General features: G+C 48.5%; 1 protein-coding gene across 1 annotated transcript in view; it reads right to left on the bottom strand.

Moving 5' to 3' along the window:
* The window catches only part of ZRANB3 (zinc finger RANBP2-type containing 3), a 208,443-nt gene that overhangs the window by 129,360 nt on the left and 60,468 nt on the right, over nucleotides 1-18,615 (bottom strand). The window contains exon 3 of the mRNA XM_060257117.1: nucleotides 2,141-2,159. Coding sequence (XP_060113100.1) covers nucleotides 2,141-2,159 — 19 coding nt within the window. The remainder of the gene's footprint in view (nucleotides 1-2,140; nucleotides 2,160-18,615) is intronic.

Genomic DNA, 18,615 nt, shown 5'->3' on the forward strand with positions numbered 1-18,615 from the left:
ATAATGAAGGATAGGAGCACCTTCTTTTGGGACTCATAGAATTGGACCCCCTGGTCCAATCGTTTTGAAACTTGGGGGGTACTTTGGGGAGAGGCACTAGATACTATACTGAAAATGTGGTGCCTCTACCTCAAAAAATAGCTCCCCCAGAGCCCCCGAAACCTCCAGATCAATTCCCCATTATACCCATTTCCATAGGGAAACGATTTCCATAGGGAATAATGAAGACGTTTCCCTCTTTACCCACACACACACACACCCCTTCTCGCAAATCTGATGTAGGGGATTGCCCTCTCTACTCACCAGCCAGCTTATTTCAGCAACATACACAGAAAGTTGAAGCCTTTCACCATCTCCGGAGGTGCAAAGGCACATGGTCCTTTGGGGTGGGGCAGGAAGCAGCCTGCTGCGATAGAGCTGGGTGGGAAGGGGAGGGGCAAAGAGAAGCTGCTGCAATCGAGGTGAGAAGGGAAGGGAAGGGAGGAGGAGAAGCATTGGGGATCGGTGGGAACAGGAGAGGAGAAGCTGCTGGGATCAGGGCTGGGTGGGAAGGGCTGCCATTCCCCCCGTTTTCTGAATTTTTGGCCAGCGGGGGGAGGAGGCTCCAAATCGGGGGTCCCCCGCCCAGGTGGGGGATTTGGGAAGCCTAGATTCTAGCTATATATTTGCTATACAAAAGAGTCCTTTGGAGCCATAGTCCATTTGTTATTATAAAATTATGATGGTTCTGTAAGTGAAAGTTACTTAATCACAAAAGAATTCTGGAAAATATATACATTTTCTTTTAAATCTATTATAGGATGTTCTTAAAAGAGTAAATGATTTAAAATACATGTGAAACCAACATCATTTTATGAGACAGTTTGAGTATAGTAGAGAGCTGCAAATTTAGAATTATTTTAAACCAATGATGCTTTTCAACAAGGTTCACTGCTACTCTTGAAATGTAACTATGGGAGGAGCTTTGGCTCACTGATCCTGCTATCAGATTCTCTGTTCAAGACCTGTGTCTCAGCAGAAGAATGAATGCTTAGCATACTGAAGATCCCAGGTTCAGTTGCAAGTATCTCTTAAGGATCTCAGGAATTATCTTTGCTCCATCCATTGGAAAAACGTTACCAGCTAGAATACTGAACTGGCAATGGAGAGAGAGAGAAAAATATATATATAGGACTATGAGGTGATGCTTGACCTCTCTCTTGCCTGGAAAAACCCATGGGGTTGTCATAAATCAAATATGACTTGACAGCAAAAAAAGAGAGTTGCCAGTATAAGTAGTAAAGTAAGCTTACTTCTCTCCTACTACTGTGTCAGCTGACTTTTATTTAGCTCAAATATTTAGGACGATTTGGCTGGGAATTACTAAAAGATCCAGATATGTTTTTAGCTATGATATTTTTGAACATATCTCTGCCGATAACATCTTTCAAAACCAACCTAACATATAAATAAATACTCCAAGCAAAGAAAATTCTGGAGGACAAGGCAACCATTCTTCTAGTCATTAGGAAGAGCCAAGAATTAGGTAGGTCTCCAATGACAGAGATCTGTTCCGCACCCCCCACTTCAAAATTGAGAGTAAAGTTAGCTCTTCCTTCTCTGTTTCCCTGGAACAAATTTAGAAACTCTATTACACAATGGTAAGATTTTCTGATATATAATTTTAACAGTGATTGAAGTGATATTTAGATCGTTTTCGCACACAGCTTACCTCGCAGTCACAATCCTGTTCCCTCCGCAGCGTCTGTTGGATTTCCCACCATCTGCACCAGAGTTACAGGAAGTACCGCGGCTTTTGCGTAGCAAACGTAAACTGGGTTTTAGCGGTTTATGTTTGCTACGCAAAAGCTGCAGCACTTCCTGTAACTTCGGCGCAGATGGTGGGAAATCCGACCAGACGCTGCAGAAGGAACAGGATTGTGACTTCGAGGTGAGCTGTGTGTGAAAACGGTCTTCGATTGTATCCATTTTCAGATTTATCTCTTCAGTACTCCTTTATTTAATCTCCTATTCACATATATCTAAATATGGGTGGGTTGGAACAAGGTAGTAGGAGAACAATGCTGCTTGCTTAAAATAATCCAAAACGAATCGTAGGCCAACTGAGTGTAATAGATTACATATTTAGAAAGTTACTTACCTCATCTGCAATCATACACCTAAGAGGAGAAAAACCCAAAATTTGAAGCTTAGTAGATAACCAAGAATGCAACTAAATAAAACATTCTTTTTAAAAAGTATAATTCTTTATCAAATGGACTGGACATTCCAACAGTTTCTGTTATTGAGTGTTAACAATGCCCAGGAACCAAGAACGATGTTACCAATTCCATGTGCTGCAGAGGACTTTCATTTCTTTAACAGTGGCATGTTACCCCTCCCATAATCCAGCATGTTAAATCTCTTAAAACTGAGAGGAAGCATTGTGTGATGTAGCATGGAAGCCTTCAGTTCAAAACATCAAAAATCCCACTGGCAATGCCCCAAAAACTCCAGTTGTACTCTTTTATCACTGTAGATCACTGTAATGCTCTCTACATGGGGCTACCCCTGACGCTAACCCGGAGACTACAACTAGTGCAGAACACTGCGGCACGGCTGTTAATGGGGCTACCACGACGGGGGCACATTCAGCCAGTGCTGAGAGAGCTGCACTGGTTGCCTGTTGTGTTCCGAGTTCGCTTCAAGGTGTTGGTATTAACCTTTAAAGCCCTTTATGGTCAGGGACCTGCCTATCTACGGGACCGCCTTTCCCCATATATCCCCCAGAGAGCACTGCGATCAGGGACAAAAAATCTGCTGTCTGCCCCTGGCCCAAAAGAAGCCAGGCTATGTGCAACAAGATCTAGGGCCTTCTCGGTGGCAGCACCAGAACTCTGGAACACCCTCCCAGAAGCTATAAGGGCCCTGCGGGATCTGTCGGCGTTCCGCAGGGCCTGTAAGACCGAACTGTTTAGACAGGCATTTCTGGTTGACTGAAAATGAGCTGCCACCGGACATCCTACAGAAGCTGGTGGTCATAGTCAGAACCCAATACCGCCAGACTGGATCGAGATAGCGTAATAGTTTTAAACTGATAAATGTATTATGGTTTTATATGTTTTATGGAATGATTGTTTTTATGATACTGTAAGCCGCCCTGAGTCCGCTTGCGGAGAGGGCGGGATATAAATGCAAAGTAATAAATAAATAAATAAATAAATTATAGCTGAACTCACAGTTCCATATGCCTTACTTTATTTTATTTTTTTAGTTGCCTCTCACTCAAAGGGTCTCACAGCAACTTTCAACATTATTTAAAAAGGTAGTCCCCCAGTCATTTCCGACTCTGGGGTACGTTGCTTTTACAACGTTTTCATGGCAGACTTTTTACGGCATGGTTTGCCATTGCCTTCCCCAGCTGGGTACTCATTTTACTGACTTCAGAAGGATGGAAGACTGAGTCAACCTCAAGCCGGCTACCTGAACCCAGCTTCTGCCGGGATCAAAACTCAGGTCGTGAGAAGAATTTAGGACTGCAGTACTGCAGCTTTACCACTCTGCGCCATGGGGCTATTTCAACATTATAAGAACCATATAAAAAAGGGGAAAAAACACATCAAAATATTAAATTATATGGCTAGCATCAAACTACTAATAAATGCAACCCAAACATGTGGGTCACTTTCTAAAGGCCAACCTAAACAATTTGGCTTTGTATGCCTTGCAGAAACTAAATAAGTCCAGCAGGGCACAGGTATTACCCAAGACTGCATTCCACAGGGGCCAACTGAGAACCCGGCATGCACTTGTGCTAAAGAGATCTGTGTTGCTTTTCAACAATGTGAATAATCATGACTGTAGTAACGAATGACTGATTAGGCTCTGATTTGTAGGACATATTAATTTGAATGGAAGATATCGGTATCTTCAAAATAAGAATTCTTGTTCTCACATTTTGGTAATGCTGAATAACCCCACCTATCATGAGGACCAGAATTTGAAGCCAGCTGAATTAAACTGTATTAGGCTAGCAGGGAAGAAATTGTGAGTTACCGTATATACTCGATTATAAGTCGAGATTTTCTGCCCAAATTTTGGGCAGAAAAACCCCCTCCTCGACATATACTCGAGTCACTATTCAGCCGTCAGGTAAAAAGGGAGGGAGAAGCCCCGGCGGAGCGGGATCCTTACCAAGTGGCGGCTCGGCCGGCGGCAGCGGCGGCGGCCCCGCTTTCCCCCGCGGCTTCCACGCCTTCGCCTCCTCTCAGGGACGGCGACGGCATGGCGAAAGGGAAGGCTCGCCGGCCGGCCTGGGGTCGTTGAGGAGGGGGAAAAAAAATAATAATCCGCTCGCCGGCTTCGCTGAGGGGGTGGCGGAAGAGGCGCTTCCCTCAGCCGCGGAAGGCAAGAGGGAAGCGGAGCGGCTCGTCACGGCAACGACGACGACGCCGGCCCCATTTCGCACGTTGGCTTTTTTTCTTCCTTCCCCGCCCGGGAAAGGGGGACGGACGAGCCCTGCGGGACACGTGACCGGCGCCGGCCGTGGGTTCCGCCGCTCGGGGGGGGGGGGAGAAAGCGGCGGCGCTCCGCCTTCGCCGTGCAAGGGGGGGCTGGCAACAGGAAGCGGCGCATGAACTGTTTTGGTCAACTCCAGGTTGGGAAAGAGTACAACATAAATTGGAGCTAATTGCTGTGTAGGATTCAACAAACAAAACACAAAAGAACACCCGCCTTTGAGGAGGGGGAATCTGCAGTATTTCAGAGAATGCAGACTACTTTAGAAAGAACCCGGCTTTCCTGCATCTAGGGGAAAGAGCAGCTGTAGACTTGGAAGGGCAGGGAAATCTGTGCTGTAGGAAACAGAAAGAGAATTCCTGATGGCAGTTAACTGGGCACACGGGCCCAGCAGTACCTCCTTCAATGGAAGAGCTGCAGACTCCCAGTCTGGGTCCCTTCAGGCATTAGAGGAAGATGCCTTCTCTGCTCATATTGCTTAGAATCCAAGCAAATGCTTTTACCAAAAAAGCCTCAATTTAAAAGTATAGCAGGCATTGTACCTGTTTTGTTTAGGATACCAACAGCTGAAATTACAAGACCCTGATTTTAACTGATTTCAGGAATCACTTGGTTAATCCGTGCCTTCCAAGGCTCTAATTCTTGACAACAGGATACCTGTTACAATACATTAGATTAGTCTGAGAATGTTCTTAAAAGGAGAGGTCTGACCGATGGTCTGGCTGGCACCGAATGGGATGCAATCCTACAGCTCACTCTTTTCTGGAAACAGTCAGGCAAACATACTATAAAGCATGTAAAAATGCATTATCTATGCTGTTATGTAACAGTGCAACAAATTAAATCCTTAACATAGATAAACAGCATAAAAAACCCTTCTACAAATATTTCAAGTAGTTTATAATAACCAGGAGTGGCCAAACGGTGGCTTGGATGATACGTGTGGCCCTTTCACACATATTGTGTGGCTCTCAAAGCCAGATTTGCTTAATGTAAGAGCCATCTAGAATGAACATCAGATGCTTGAGAGCCACAAGACATGGATGTCAGATGTTTGAGAGCCATAAGAGGGAGGAAGGAAGGAAAACAGAGGGGGGAGGTGGAAAGAAAGCAACGTTAGCTTTAAATGGATTCTCCAAGTGGCTGGCTGACTTGGCTTGGAGAAGTGATTTAAGGAGAAAAAAATGCCTTCTCCAAGCTGGCCAACTTGTGGGGCAGTATATGAAAGGTACCATAGGTTTACCAGTAACTGCTGCGTTTCCCACCCTCGGCTTATACTCGAGTCAATAAGTTTTCCCAGATTTTTGGGGTAAAATTAGAAGCCTCGGCTTATATTCGGGTCGACTTATACTCGAGTATATACGGTACTATTTATTTGCGTTATAGTTCATGTAGCATTTAAAACTGAAAGAGCATTTTCAAACCATTAGAAACTTTATAAAACCATGGTGCAAACTTTCTGAGAAAGTGCCACCTAGAAAGAAAACTAATGTCTAATTACCAGAGTTAGATTTGATGCTGTCAAGCTTAACTGTTCTGTCATTATAATCAGAAAGAAAAGATTATGTGCCACGTAAAAAGGTTTCCTTATGGCATTATATTCTTTATTCTATTAAGAAAATCCCTTCCCTTCAGACTTACTAGTTGTACAACTCTCCTCACTACATCATCAAAATCAGAGCAAGCTGCCCACGCTGATTAAAAGGTTAAATGCTGTTGAAGCAGATCTTTAGATAACATTTTTGAGGCACAAATCTCAATTATCACATATTTTGACTGCTACAAGCAGGACATCTTGTTCTTGATGTTCAATTAGTCATTTCCTTTTCACTGGTTGTTACCCAGTAGGGACTAGATCATTCATTTACCATCTGCTCACATATAATAACTACATTCAAAAATTGCTAGTTTAAGTGATGAGGCATTCCATTTCATTTCAGGCTATAAACTCAGCTCATATAGCCACATGAAAAGGAGTAAGAAAAATATTCCCATGTCCTCTTGAAGGCAACAACCAAGCATACACCATGGCCAATAATTAATGATTAAAATAAAGCTAAAGGCATTTTTTTTAAAATAAGAAAATTGTATTCTTATTTAAAGTCAATTCTACTAACAAATCTAAAAATGTTGATTTTGCTAGGGAAATCCGAAGACCAAATCAGACGTAGCCCTCTTCATTCAGTCCCTCCCACCTGACTGGCTGGCACAGGAGGGCCGCTTTAGAATATCCACAGATAAATGTTACCAGAGGCGTCAACATTTTTGTTAAATGCTAGAAAACCATCCATGCGTAGGTCATACAGGTTCAAATGGTTATGGTTTGTGGATTATGTTTCTAAGATGTAGCTGGTGCCCACAGAGGCACCAGATTCTGTCATACCAAATTATTTAACAATGCTTCACCTATCAGGACTTAGTTTTTCATCAATTAAGATCCACTTATCTGCACTTTCTGCCTATCATACTTTGGTAGAGGGCAGAATGGTGTTCGTACACCCAATGTTAAAGACGTTCCTAAGGGGTATTTCTGAACCTTAGACCACCATATCGACCACTAGTTCCAACATGGAGCTTATCTCCAGTTTTATCAAAATTACTGTGGAAACTGTTTGAACCTATGGCTATGTGCGAGCTCCATCAACTATCATGGAAAATAGCACCATTAGTAGCTCTAATATTGGCTAGAAAGGCTAGCGAATTGTGTGCACTTAGAATAGACCAACCATACACAGAGAAGATGGTGTTAAGACCAGACCCATAGTTTCTGCCTAAGATAGTTTCACCTTTCAATTTATCACGGCCAATAATACTTCCATCATTTTTTCCACAGCCTTCAGATGATGGCCAAATAACCTTACATAGATTCGATGTTAGAAGGGCTCTCTTCTTTTATATGTCAAGGACTAGTGGGTTTAGAAAGCATAACTGGTTGTTTGTTTTTAACTGTGTATTGTTTTTAACTGTTTTTAGTGTTTTTATGCTGTGAGTCACCTTCAGCCTGCTTCGGCAGGGAGAGCGGGATACAAATAAAATAAAATTTGTGTGTTATGCTAACCCAAGAAAGTGATTCCCGATAACCAGACAGAGACTGGCTAAATTGATTATATCTGCAATTATGCTGTGATCAATTAGTGGGAGAGTCATTACTGAACTTGCCTAAAAAAAGACACACTCAGCAGTGGCAACATCAACACTCCTTTATGGCAGGAGTGTCATTAGAAGACATTTGTTCTGTGGAGACGTAGTCTTCACCATCAATGTTTGCTGCACATTACACTTCAGATGCAAAAGCACAGAAGGATGCCAGGTTTGGGAAGTCAGTTCTTACAGCAGTATTCCACTAAATTAGGTATCTTCACACACATATATAGAAGGGGATAAACAATGTGTTCACAGATTTATGTAAACTTTCTGAAACTGGAGTTGCTACCTGTTTACTATTGCTCTTTTTAAGAGGTTTATGTATGACTGTTGGGAATTATTGACTGTTCACAATGCATTACACACACACAAAGGCTCCCTGACCCCATCCCTCCAGCTCTCACACATGCACCCCCACCTCATCCCTCTGGCTCACACGCACCCACTGCTTCCCCCATCCCTCCAAGCTCACACACACACACATGCACCCCACCTCCCCCGACAGTGCTAGCCATGAAAAACACCGGGGCCATGCTGCTGAGGGGAGATGGATGCCCATGGCCTTCTCTCCACCCCACCCTCTCCCCCCTGCTCAAACAGATACACACGCACCACCTCCCCAACAGCACTGGTTGTGGCCGGCCCATGAGGGGCACTGGGCAGCATTGCCAAGAGAAGATGAAGGCATTGGGGACGGGGGCGGAGAGCATCAGGAGGCGCAGGAGAGGGGTTTAAGAGCCGCAGGTTGGCCACCTGTAAAGTACTGGGGTTGGCGCAGTAAGAGACCAGAGTTGGAGAGTGATTTCAGCAAGCTTTACTTCAGGAACACACACACAGACTGAGCTCTATTCAAACTTCCCGCTCTTTTATACAATTCTTGCCCCCTTCTGATTGGTCCTTAACTATCTACATGGATTGGCTATTTAAAGGGCCCTAAGGGCCTATCAGGGTACAGTATGAGCCTAGATGTTGATTGGCTACTTATGTTTCAATCCTTCCCCTGATTGGGCACGCTTAGGCCTTCTCTGGAACCCTGGTGTGGAGTACAAGCTTTGGCTTGTTCAGCTTCCCTCCAAAAGTAACAGTTCCCTCCAAAAGTAACAGTTCTCCCATTTCAGCCTAGGACACAACACCCCTCCCCCCATAGTTCCAGCTATCAGGTGACACAGTCCTGGAGATATGCCGGAGGGCGGCGGTCTCGTGTCGAGCGTCGGAGTTCCGAGGGGACTGGGCATTCCGACTCGGTTGGTGGTTCCGCGGCTGCAGAGCTGGAGACATCTGGGACGGCGGCCCCGGGAGACCTGGGTTCAGCTGCGCGGTCGGGGGTCTCCTCCTGCTGGGCAGAAGTGGGCTCCACGGAACCCTGTTCTGTGTCAGGCTCTCGGGGACTTACGTTGTCCGGATCTGGAGCCTCTGACCTTGGCTCCCCGGCAGGCAGGCGACCTCGGAGTTGGTCGATGTGTCGCCTCAGGAGATGTCCAACCTCCAAGGTCACTGCATAGGAGACCGGTCCGGTGACGTGGTCCAACTTTCCAGGGAGCCAGGCGGGGCCAGTGGTGGCATAGTTCCGTGCCCACACTGTCTCACCTGGGTAGAACCCTCTGGGGGCTTTAAGGTGTTCCGGCGCCGGTCGCCTGTCTGGGGCTCGGTCAGGGTGCAGCTTGTCCAGCAGGGTGCAGATGCAGCAGCCCATGAGGAGTTCTGCTGGACTGCGACCTGTGGAGGCGGTAGGTGTGGTCTGGTAGGCCATTAGGAAACACGCCATGTCTTTTGGCCAGTCTGAGGGGCCCAAACGGTTCAAGGCCTCCTTTGCCGTGTGCACCATCCACTCTGCCTGGCCGTTGGTGGCTGGATGAAACGGGGCAGAGCGAATGTGCCTGATGAGGTTCTTGGCCAAGAAGTCCTGGAACACTGCGGACGTGAATGCTGTGCCGTTGTCGGTGATGATGGTCTCCGGCAACCCGTGGGTTGCAAAGATGGCCCTCAGAGCCGTGATGGTCGCCTGTGATGATGGCGAGGGCACCTGGACCACCTCCAACCACTTGGAGTATGAATCCACTAGTATGAGTAGAGTCCGCCCATGGAAGGGGCCAGCAAAGTCCATATGCAGTCTTGACCAGCGGGGTTTGGTGGATTCCCATGATTGCACTGGGCCACGTGGGGGGTCAGGCCTTGACACCTGGCATGTCAGGCACCTTTTAACTCAAGCCTCAATTTCTGCATCGAGGCCGGGCCACCAGACATAGCTCCGTGCGAGAGCCTTCATGCGGACTATGCCCGGGTGTGCCTCGTGCAGGGCTCTAAGCACTTGGTCTTGCAAGGGTTTAGGGATGACGACTGTGTTGCCCCATAGTAGGCAGCCTTTGTGGGTGGATAGTTCATCTTTCCGGGCTGCAAATGGAGTAAATTCCGGCCCAGTCGAGCCCTTGGGCCACCCCCTCCCCACCCAGTCCAAGACACGGGAGAAGATTGGATCACGAGCGGAGCGGGCAGCAACGTCGCGGGCGAGCAATGGCCTGTCCGGAAGCATGTCCATCAGTAGGAGCTGATGAGCCGGGGCTGGATCGGGATCCACGTCAGGCAAGGGCAAGCGGCTCAGGGCGTCAGCATGGCCCATTGCCTTGCCCGGGCGATGCACTAGGGTGTAGGTGTAGCCAGCTAGAAAAATGGACCAACGGAGGACCCGTGGGGACAACACCTGAGGGGTCTGCCGGTCCGATGCAAAGAGGCCCAAGAGGGGTTTGTGGTCCGTATAGAGGGTAAAGGGCCGGCCGTAGATGTAATCATGAAATTTTTTGACGCCGGCCACAACTGCCAACCCTTCTTTGTCGATTTGGGCGTAGTTCCGCTCCGCCGACGAGAGGGTCCGCGAGTAGTACGCGATAGGGACTTCGGTCCCATCAGGGAGTCGGTGGCCCAGAACTGCCCCCACACCATAAGGGGATGCGTCGCATGCAAGGACCAAGGGCAGGGTCTCGTCAAAATGGGCAAGGACGGAGTTGGACATCAGGAGGCCCTTGATATCCTGGAAGGCTTTAGCGTGCTGGCGGCCCCATGCCCAGGGTCGATTCTTGTCTAGAAGTCGGTGCAGGGGTTCGGCCACCGCTGCCTTGTGAGGGAGAAAAGCATGATAAAAGTTTAGGAGGCCGAGGAAGGCCTGGAGTTCTTGCTTGTTGGTGGGCGCTGGAGCATCTCTGATGGCACGCAGCTTGGCGACGGAGGGGTGGACCCCCTGGGCATCGATGGAGAACCCCAGGAATTCCACCCGATCCACGCCCAGGAGGCACTTCTCCCGTTTGACCTTGAGGCCGGCTGTTTCAAAACGTTGTAGGACTCCTCTAAGGCGGGCGGCGAATTCTTCAGGCGAGGCTGCCGCGATCAGCACATCATCGAAAAATGGAGTGACTCCGGGAAGTCCTTTTAAAAGAGAGTCCATGAGTTCCTGGAACAACCCCGGAGCCCTCTCTCGGCTTGGCTTCGTGAACGAAGATTTAAGAAGGGTGCAATAGTCCACGTCTGCTGCAGGCTCGCTGGTGGCTGACAAGACCAATGTGGGACAGGCAGGTCCGGCCACAGTGGCTGCAGGGAAAAGTCTGATTTGGGGTTGGTGCTGTAGCAGTGCGATTCTTCCTCAATCTCCTTTTGTCCTCAAGACCAGCTATGCGTGCGTTCTCAAAAGAAGAGACAGCCTGGTGGATGGTGTGCCTCCATGCTTTGCGATCTGAGGCTAGGTCAGACCACTGGTGATGGTTGATGCGACAGGTGCCAAGGGATTTCTTCAAGGAGTCCTTGTACCTCTTCTTTGGTGCCCCTCTATTTCGATGGCCGGTGGAGAGTTCGCCATACAGGGCAATCTTGGGAAGGCGGTGGTTTTCCATCCTAGAAATATGCCCTGCCCAGCGCAGCTGCGTCTTCAACAGCAGTGCCTCAATGCTGGTAACCTCCGCCCGCTTGAGAACTTCAGTGTTGGTCACAAAGTCACTCCAGTGGATGTTGAGGATGGTGCGAAGGCAGCGCTGATGAAAGCGCTCAAGGAGTCGCAGGTGATGACGGTATAAAACCCACTATTCGGAGCCGTAGATGAGGGTTGTCATCACAACCGCTTTGTAAACATTGATCTTTGTGCCTTTTTTCAGATGCTTGTTGCTCCACACTCTTTTGTGCAGTCGGCCAAAGGCACGGTTTCCCTTTGCCAGCATGTTGTCGATCTTCTTGTCGATCTTAGCATCTGAGGAGATGATGCACCCCAGGTAGCTGAACTGCTGGACTGTCTTCAGAACTGATTCACCCACAGTGATGCAGGGAGGGTGATAATCTTCCTGGGGTGCAGGCTGGTGGAGAACTTCTGTCTTCTTCAGACTAACTTCTAGGCCAAATAGCTTGGCAGCCTCTGCAAAGCAGGACGTCATATGCTGCAGAGCTGATACCGAGTGGGAGACGAGTGCAGCATCATCAGCAAACAGTAGCTCTCGGATGAGTTTTTCCATTGTCTTGGAGTGGGCCTTTAGTCGCCTCAGGTTGAACAGGCTGCCATCAGTGCGATAGCGGATGTAGACACCATCGTCATCATCTAGATCTACTGCGGCTCTTTGAAGCATCATGCTAAAGAAGATCGTAAAGAGAGTTGGCGCGAGAACGCAGCCTTGCTTTACACCTGTGCCTATTGGGAAGGGCACCGAGAGGTCGTTGCAGTGTCTGACTTGGCCTCGTTGGTCTTCGTGTAGCTGGATGATCATGCTGAGGAACCTTGGGGGACATCCTAAACGTTCCGAGATTTGCCACAGGCCTTTCCTGCTAACGGTATCGAAAGCTTTGGTAAGGTCGACAAAAGTCACATACAGAGCCTTGTTTTGTTCCCTGCATTTCTCTTGGAGCTGCCTGAGAACAAATACCATGTCGGTGGTGCTCCTGTTAGCTCTGAAGCCGCACTGGCTCTCTGGGAGGAGTTCTTCTGCAATGGCGGGCACCAGTCTGTTCAGGAGTATTCTGGCAAGGATTTTGCCTGCGATGGAGAGCAGGGTTATCCCCCGGTAGTTGGAGCAGTCTGACTTTTCCCCTTTGTTCTTGTATAGGGTGATGATGATTGCATCGCGAAAGTCCTGTGGTAATTTGCCTTGTTCCCAGCAGGTGACAAGTACTTTGTGAAGTGAGCTATGTAGTACTGTGCCCCCATGCTTCCAGATCTCTGGTGGAATTCCATCAACTCCTGCTGCCTTGCCACTTTTCAGTTGCTTGATGGCTTTAACAGTCTCTTCTAGAGTGGGGATCTCATCCAACTCTGTTTTCACTGGTTGAAGTGGGGTGAGGTGAGTTGCTGAATCTTGAACTACGCGGTTGGCACTGAAGAGAACCTGAAAATACTCCGACCACCGGTTCAATATGGATGCCTTGTCTGTGAGGAGCACTTGGCTGCCTGCACTACGCAAGGGACTCTGAGTCTGATATGATGGACCATATACTGCCTTCAGGGCTTCGTAGAACCCTCTTAAATCACCAGTGTCTGCACACAGCTGGGTTCTCTCAGCAAGCTTGGTCCACCACTCGTTCTGAATGTCTCGAAGCTTGCACTGGAGGTTGCTATATACAGCGCGAAAGGTTGCTTTTTTCCCAGGACAGGAGGGCTGAGCAAGATGTGCTTGGTAGGCAGATCTCTTTTTCGCCAGTAAATCTTGGATCTCTTGATTGTTCTCATCAAACCAGTCCTTGTTCTTCCTTGTGGAGAACCCGAGGACTTCTTCAGAGATCTGCAGGACGGTAGTTTTTAGGTGTTCCCAGAGTGCTTCTGGAGAAGGGTCTGTGGGGCAACTGGGGTCCTCAATTCTTGACTGGAGTTTTGCCTGGAAGGCAGCTTTAACTTCGGCTGACTGGAGACTGCCAACCTGAAACTTCCTCCGAGGGATACCTCCTCTCCTGGGTGTGGGTTTAAAGTGAAGATGGAGATTGCAGCGTACAAGACGATGATCCGTATGACATTCTGCACTGGGCATTACTCGGGTGTGTAAGACATCTCGAAGGTCTCTCTGGCGCACCAGAATGTAGTCGATAAGGTGCCAGTGCTTGGACCGTGGGTGCGTCCAGGTTGTCTTCAGACTGTTCTTCTGCTGGAAGATAGTGTTGGTGATGGTGAGCTGGTGCTCCATGCAGAATTCTAGCAGAAGGCGTCCGTTGTCATTGCAGTTGCCAATGCCGTGTTTGCCAAGTACTCCTTTCCAGGCTTCCAAGTCTTTACCTACTCTGGCATTGAAGTCGCCAAGGATGATCACCTTGTCCTCTGTAGGGGTCTTCCGTACGAGGTTGTGTAGATCAGCATAGAACTTGTTCTTTTCTGCAGGATCTGCTTGAACGGTTGGGGAATACACACTGAAGAGTGTTGCATGCTGCTTGTTTTGAAGTGGGAGGCGCATGGACATGATGTGAGTGACCTGTTGGCAGGTTTTCGAGTTTGGAGGCAATGGAGTTCCTGACCATGAAGCCAACGCCAGAAAGGTGGCTCTCAGCCTTTGACTTACCTGACCAGTAGAGGGTATAGCCAGCACCATGTTCTTGAAGACTACCTTCCTCAGGGAAACGGACCTCACTGAGAGCTGCTATGTCGATATTCAATCTGAGAAGTTCGTGGGCAACTAGAGCAGAGCGTCGTTCAGGGCGACCACTGTCTACTGTGTCAAGCATGGTTCTGATGTTCCAACACGCAAGCTTTAGTCTTTGCACACTTTGTGAGGCGGGTGCATGCCTTTTCTTTGTTGTTATTTTTTGACCACAAGTAAGGATGCCCGTTGACCGCAGCTAGCCAATTGGGGTGGAGGAGACGAGCTTTGTTTAGGCCACCTTTTCTAGGCCCCTCTCCATGTGGAGCAAGCAGTGCTGTCCCTAGATAAGGCTGCTTGGTCGTTCAGGGTGCTGCCGAAAAATGCTTTCATCTCCGGGTTAGCATCAGGCGACCAATACCCTGAACCGCCTACATGCAGGATCGGGACTGCGGCTTCCAGTGGCACCTTCCACCTGCCGTTTTGCCCCTTGCCCATCGCTGCAGGACTTGATGCGTTGTGGGTTTTGTATGTGGATATGCCCTTCAGGCCTGCGCAGAGGAATTTTTTAGGTGAAGTGCAGTGTGCGCGGTACTGGCTCCACCCTTTCACCTGGGGGTCATCTGCCATGGCCCAGTAAGCCGGGACGCCGGCAGCGAGTCCTCCAGGTGGTAGGTGTTATATTAACGAGCTCTATCTGCCCGGGTTTGATGTTAGAGTTTTCCTTCTCTTAGGCTGGCAAGGTTGGTGGGCCCAGCCTGCCCATCCGGTTATACCGCCGGACAATTCGGTCACACCATGACGTAGCAAACTCTGTGAAAAATGGGGGGGACCAGCGAGAAGGTGTTGCTACGGATGCAGTAATGCAGGAGAGGCCATTGCAGTGACCATCTGCCAGGCATAGCCAGACAGTGACCACGCGGCATTCAGTACACCGGGAGAGGAGAGGCTATGTATTGCGCATACACTTTCCCTGGGGGGGTAGGATACCCAGAGGGAGCCCACCCCCCCACCCCGCAGCCACACTCACGCCAAATTGCAACCGCTTTACTCTAAAGGCCCCCCGGTGGGTCACAATCGTTTGGGCGTTGGCCGTGGCCTCATCCACCGGCAGCTGTTGGTAAGCTTGGGCCAAGTCCAACTTGCCAAAAAATTTTGCGCCAGCTAGGGTGGCTAAAACGTGGCTGACGATGGGCACAGGGTATGCGTGGGCCTGAAGAGCCTTGTTGAGGGTGCACTTATAGTCTGCACAAATCCGCACCTCCCCACTGGGCTTGACTGGAGTCACAATGGGAGTTTCCCAGGTTACGTGGGTGACAGGCTCTAGTATTCCCTGTGCAATCAGTTTATCCAGTTCCTCCTCAATTTTAGGCTTGAGCGCGAATGGAACTCGCCGCGCTTTAAGCCTAATAGGCCGCACTGTGGGGTCGAGATGTAGTGTAACCGGGGGACCCGTGTAGCAGCCCAAGGTGCCATCGAAAACGGCCGGGAACTCTTCGCAAACCTTGTTAAAGTCCACTCCGACAGTCTTATTGACCCCCCTGATCTCTATTCCCAGGGGCTTGAACCAGTTGAGACCCAAAAGGTTTGTAAGGTGGTTCTTGACCACTAGCACTTGTAGCTGGCCCTTGAACCCCTTGTATTGGACTGGGACCGGGCCCACTCCCAAGATAGGCACCTTATTCTTCTGGAAGTCCACTAAGATAAAACCCGGGTCCCTGAGACGAGGCCTCAGCCTGGTGGGAATTTTAAAAAATGTTTCTGCCGCTATAATAGATGATGCTGACCCAGAGTCCACCTCCATTTGGCAGGGCACCCCCCTCCCGATCCCTACATTGACCCGGATTTTGGAGGGCCTGACTGGCGAGGGTAGGTACTGTACTGGGTATGGGTGGGCGTGGAGAGCGTTGGTCTCGAAGTCTGGCTGGCCTTCGGAGTGCGCAGATCTTTGCGGGACGCGTGCTCGGGATTTGGATCTGCAGGCGCAGGCGATGTGGCCTTCCTTGTTGCAGAGTCGACAGGTGGCATTCCAGAATCGGCAGGTCTTCCGCTCGTGCTGGCCTCCGCAACTTGCACATGCAGGTAGTGTCTTGTGTCTCATGCCCTGTGGGACATGGGTGGTCTTCCTTCCTGCTGAACGATAGCCGGTTTGTAGAGCTTTGTCCTCGTCTGAGTCCTCTGTAGATGGTTCAGGGTTGATCTAGTGTGCCGCAGCCTGTCTTGTCAGCCGTGGCTCTGCTGATCTGCCCTTCTCCCAGCTGGTGGCCACATCGATTGCCTTTGTTAGGTCGCACTCGGAGAGGGACAGGAGTTTCTGTACTAGTTTTTTGTCCCTCAAGCCCCATACAAACTGGTCAAGAAGGGCTTCGTTGAGGTCTGCAAAACTGCATCGGCTTGCCACCCGGCGCAGGCTTGTCAAGAACGCCATCGTGGTTTCGCCTGCCTTCTGTGTCCTTTGTCGGAAGTCCCAGTGCCGGGTGAGCTTGGTTGGCTGGGGCTGGAAATACTTCTCCAGAGCGCTGATGTCGTCCACCGGCGTCTCTGAGAGCTTCCTGGGTTGGAGAAGAGCCCTGGTTAAGTCCACGGTCTCCGTGCCACACGTACTGATAAGCAGAGCTCTCTGCATGGTAGTCTCTGTAATCTTCCGGAAGGTCAGGTATGACTGGAAGCCTTCGACCCACGAGTCCCACAGCTCGGGGCGATCGATGCTAAAGGGCTGTAGGAGGTTGGCTGGAGCCTCCATTCTTGGCAGCGTGTCTGGGCGGCTTGCGAGCTGGGGTGTGCGCAGAGCGGAGGTGCGGACCCAGATGGCTTGGATTTAGCCACCTTTCCGTGTTCCTGGTTCTGTTGCTGGTTCTTACTGGCATCCCACCTTCGTTGCCAGTGTAAAGTACTGGGGTTGGCGCAGTAAGAGACCAGAGTCGGAGAGTGATTTCAGCAAGCTTTACTTCAGGAACACACACACAGACTGAGCTCTATTCAAACTTCCCGCTCTTTTATACAATTCTTGCCCCCTTCTGATTGGTCCTTAACTATTTACATGGATTGGCTATTTACAAGGCCCTAAGGGCCTATCAGGGTACAGTATGAGCCTAGATGTTGATTGGCTACTTATGTTTCAATCCTTCCCCTGATTGGGCACGCTTAGGCCTTCTCTGGAACCCTGGTTTGGAGTACAAGCTTTGGCTTGTTCAGCTTCCCTCCAAAAGTAACAGTTCTCCCATTTGAGCCTAGGACACAACACCACCCCTGCACTAAAATGTGAGATCTTGAGTTTTCCTTAGTTATTTTTACCATTTTATGACTTATTCTTGCAAAACTCATCATTTCTCAGTACAAAAGGTAAATCTTGAGATATTCACTTAATAGACACAGAAACATTACAGAAATATTACAGTAATGAAACATAGTACATAAATTTGCTTTTTAAATATGTTCTGTTGCATACCAAAACAAAAAGCATAATCTGAACAATTTGGTTTACTATCCTGATTATATACTGCTCTGCAAGGAAAAAGAGCTATAAACGACACAAGGTGATTGTGAAGATGACCAGGTAGCCTTTGCCTAAGTCTGGGTGCTCATAGAAAATTTGATGCTAAAAGGCTGAAGGATGCTAGTACATTCATTGACACTTTTTGCTTTTTTTCTAAAGACTGTTTAAGATCCTACCTGTCACAAGTTTTCAAGGGGGCCCATGTCAACTGAAGGACAGCAGAAGCAGACAATTTGTTTTAGTATTTTTAACGAACAAGGCTCACATATTCTAACAGAACATACTGTATAAAGGAAGAATGCTATTTTCCCACAATGTGGAGATACAGATTTTCCCAGGATTTTGCACCCACTCATGTGAATCAGTTTTATATAACATTCCAGCATGTAATTTTCTTCCTACTCACAAGTCTTGCAAGAATGAGGGTACTTCACCAAAAATAGAGCCTCAAATGGTTTGCACATGGCATGTCAAAACTGAGTTTATTGCCAAAGAGAGGTGTCAGATTGACAGCAACACAGAATGCTTTCTATTCACAGAAAGGTATAGGAGTGGTGGTGTCAAACTTCTATCAGGATGCAAAAATATCAAACAGTGAAGGAACACAGCAGAACCTTTAGTGCCGTTCATAGCATTCTGTCTCAAAACTGAAAATTATTATTGTAAAATGAGGTCAACACCATTTAAAACTAGTACTAATTCATTACATGCAACCAGTGAAAAGGCAGTAATCCTTTATAAAAATGAAAACTGCTAGCCAGCTGAAAACATAGCAACAAAACTTCTGAACCATTTCAGGCAGCATTTATGTAAACAGGGCTGGTGCTTGTTTCAATAATCCTGCATGGGGGGAAAACAGCCTTTGCATAGAAATCTAGCACATCAAGGAAAATGCTGGCAACACTTTCTCCCTAGAATACTTATTTTTTGTGTGCAAGCCTACTTACCATC

The sequence above is a fragment of the Heteronotia binoei genome, chromosome 16 (assembly GCF_032191835.1).
Source record: "Heteronotia binoei isolate CCM8104 ecotype False Entrance Well chromosome 16, APGP_CSIRO_Hbin_v1, whole genome shotgun sequence".
In the NCBI taxonomy this organism is placed as follows: domain Eukaryota; kingdom Metazoa; phylum Chordata; class Lepidosauria; order Squamata; family Gekkonidae; genus Heteronotia; species Heteronotia binoei.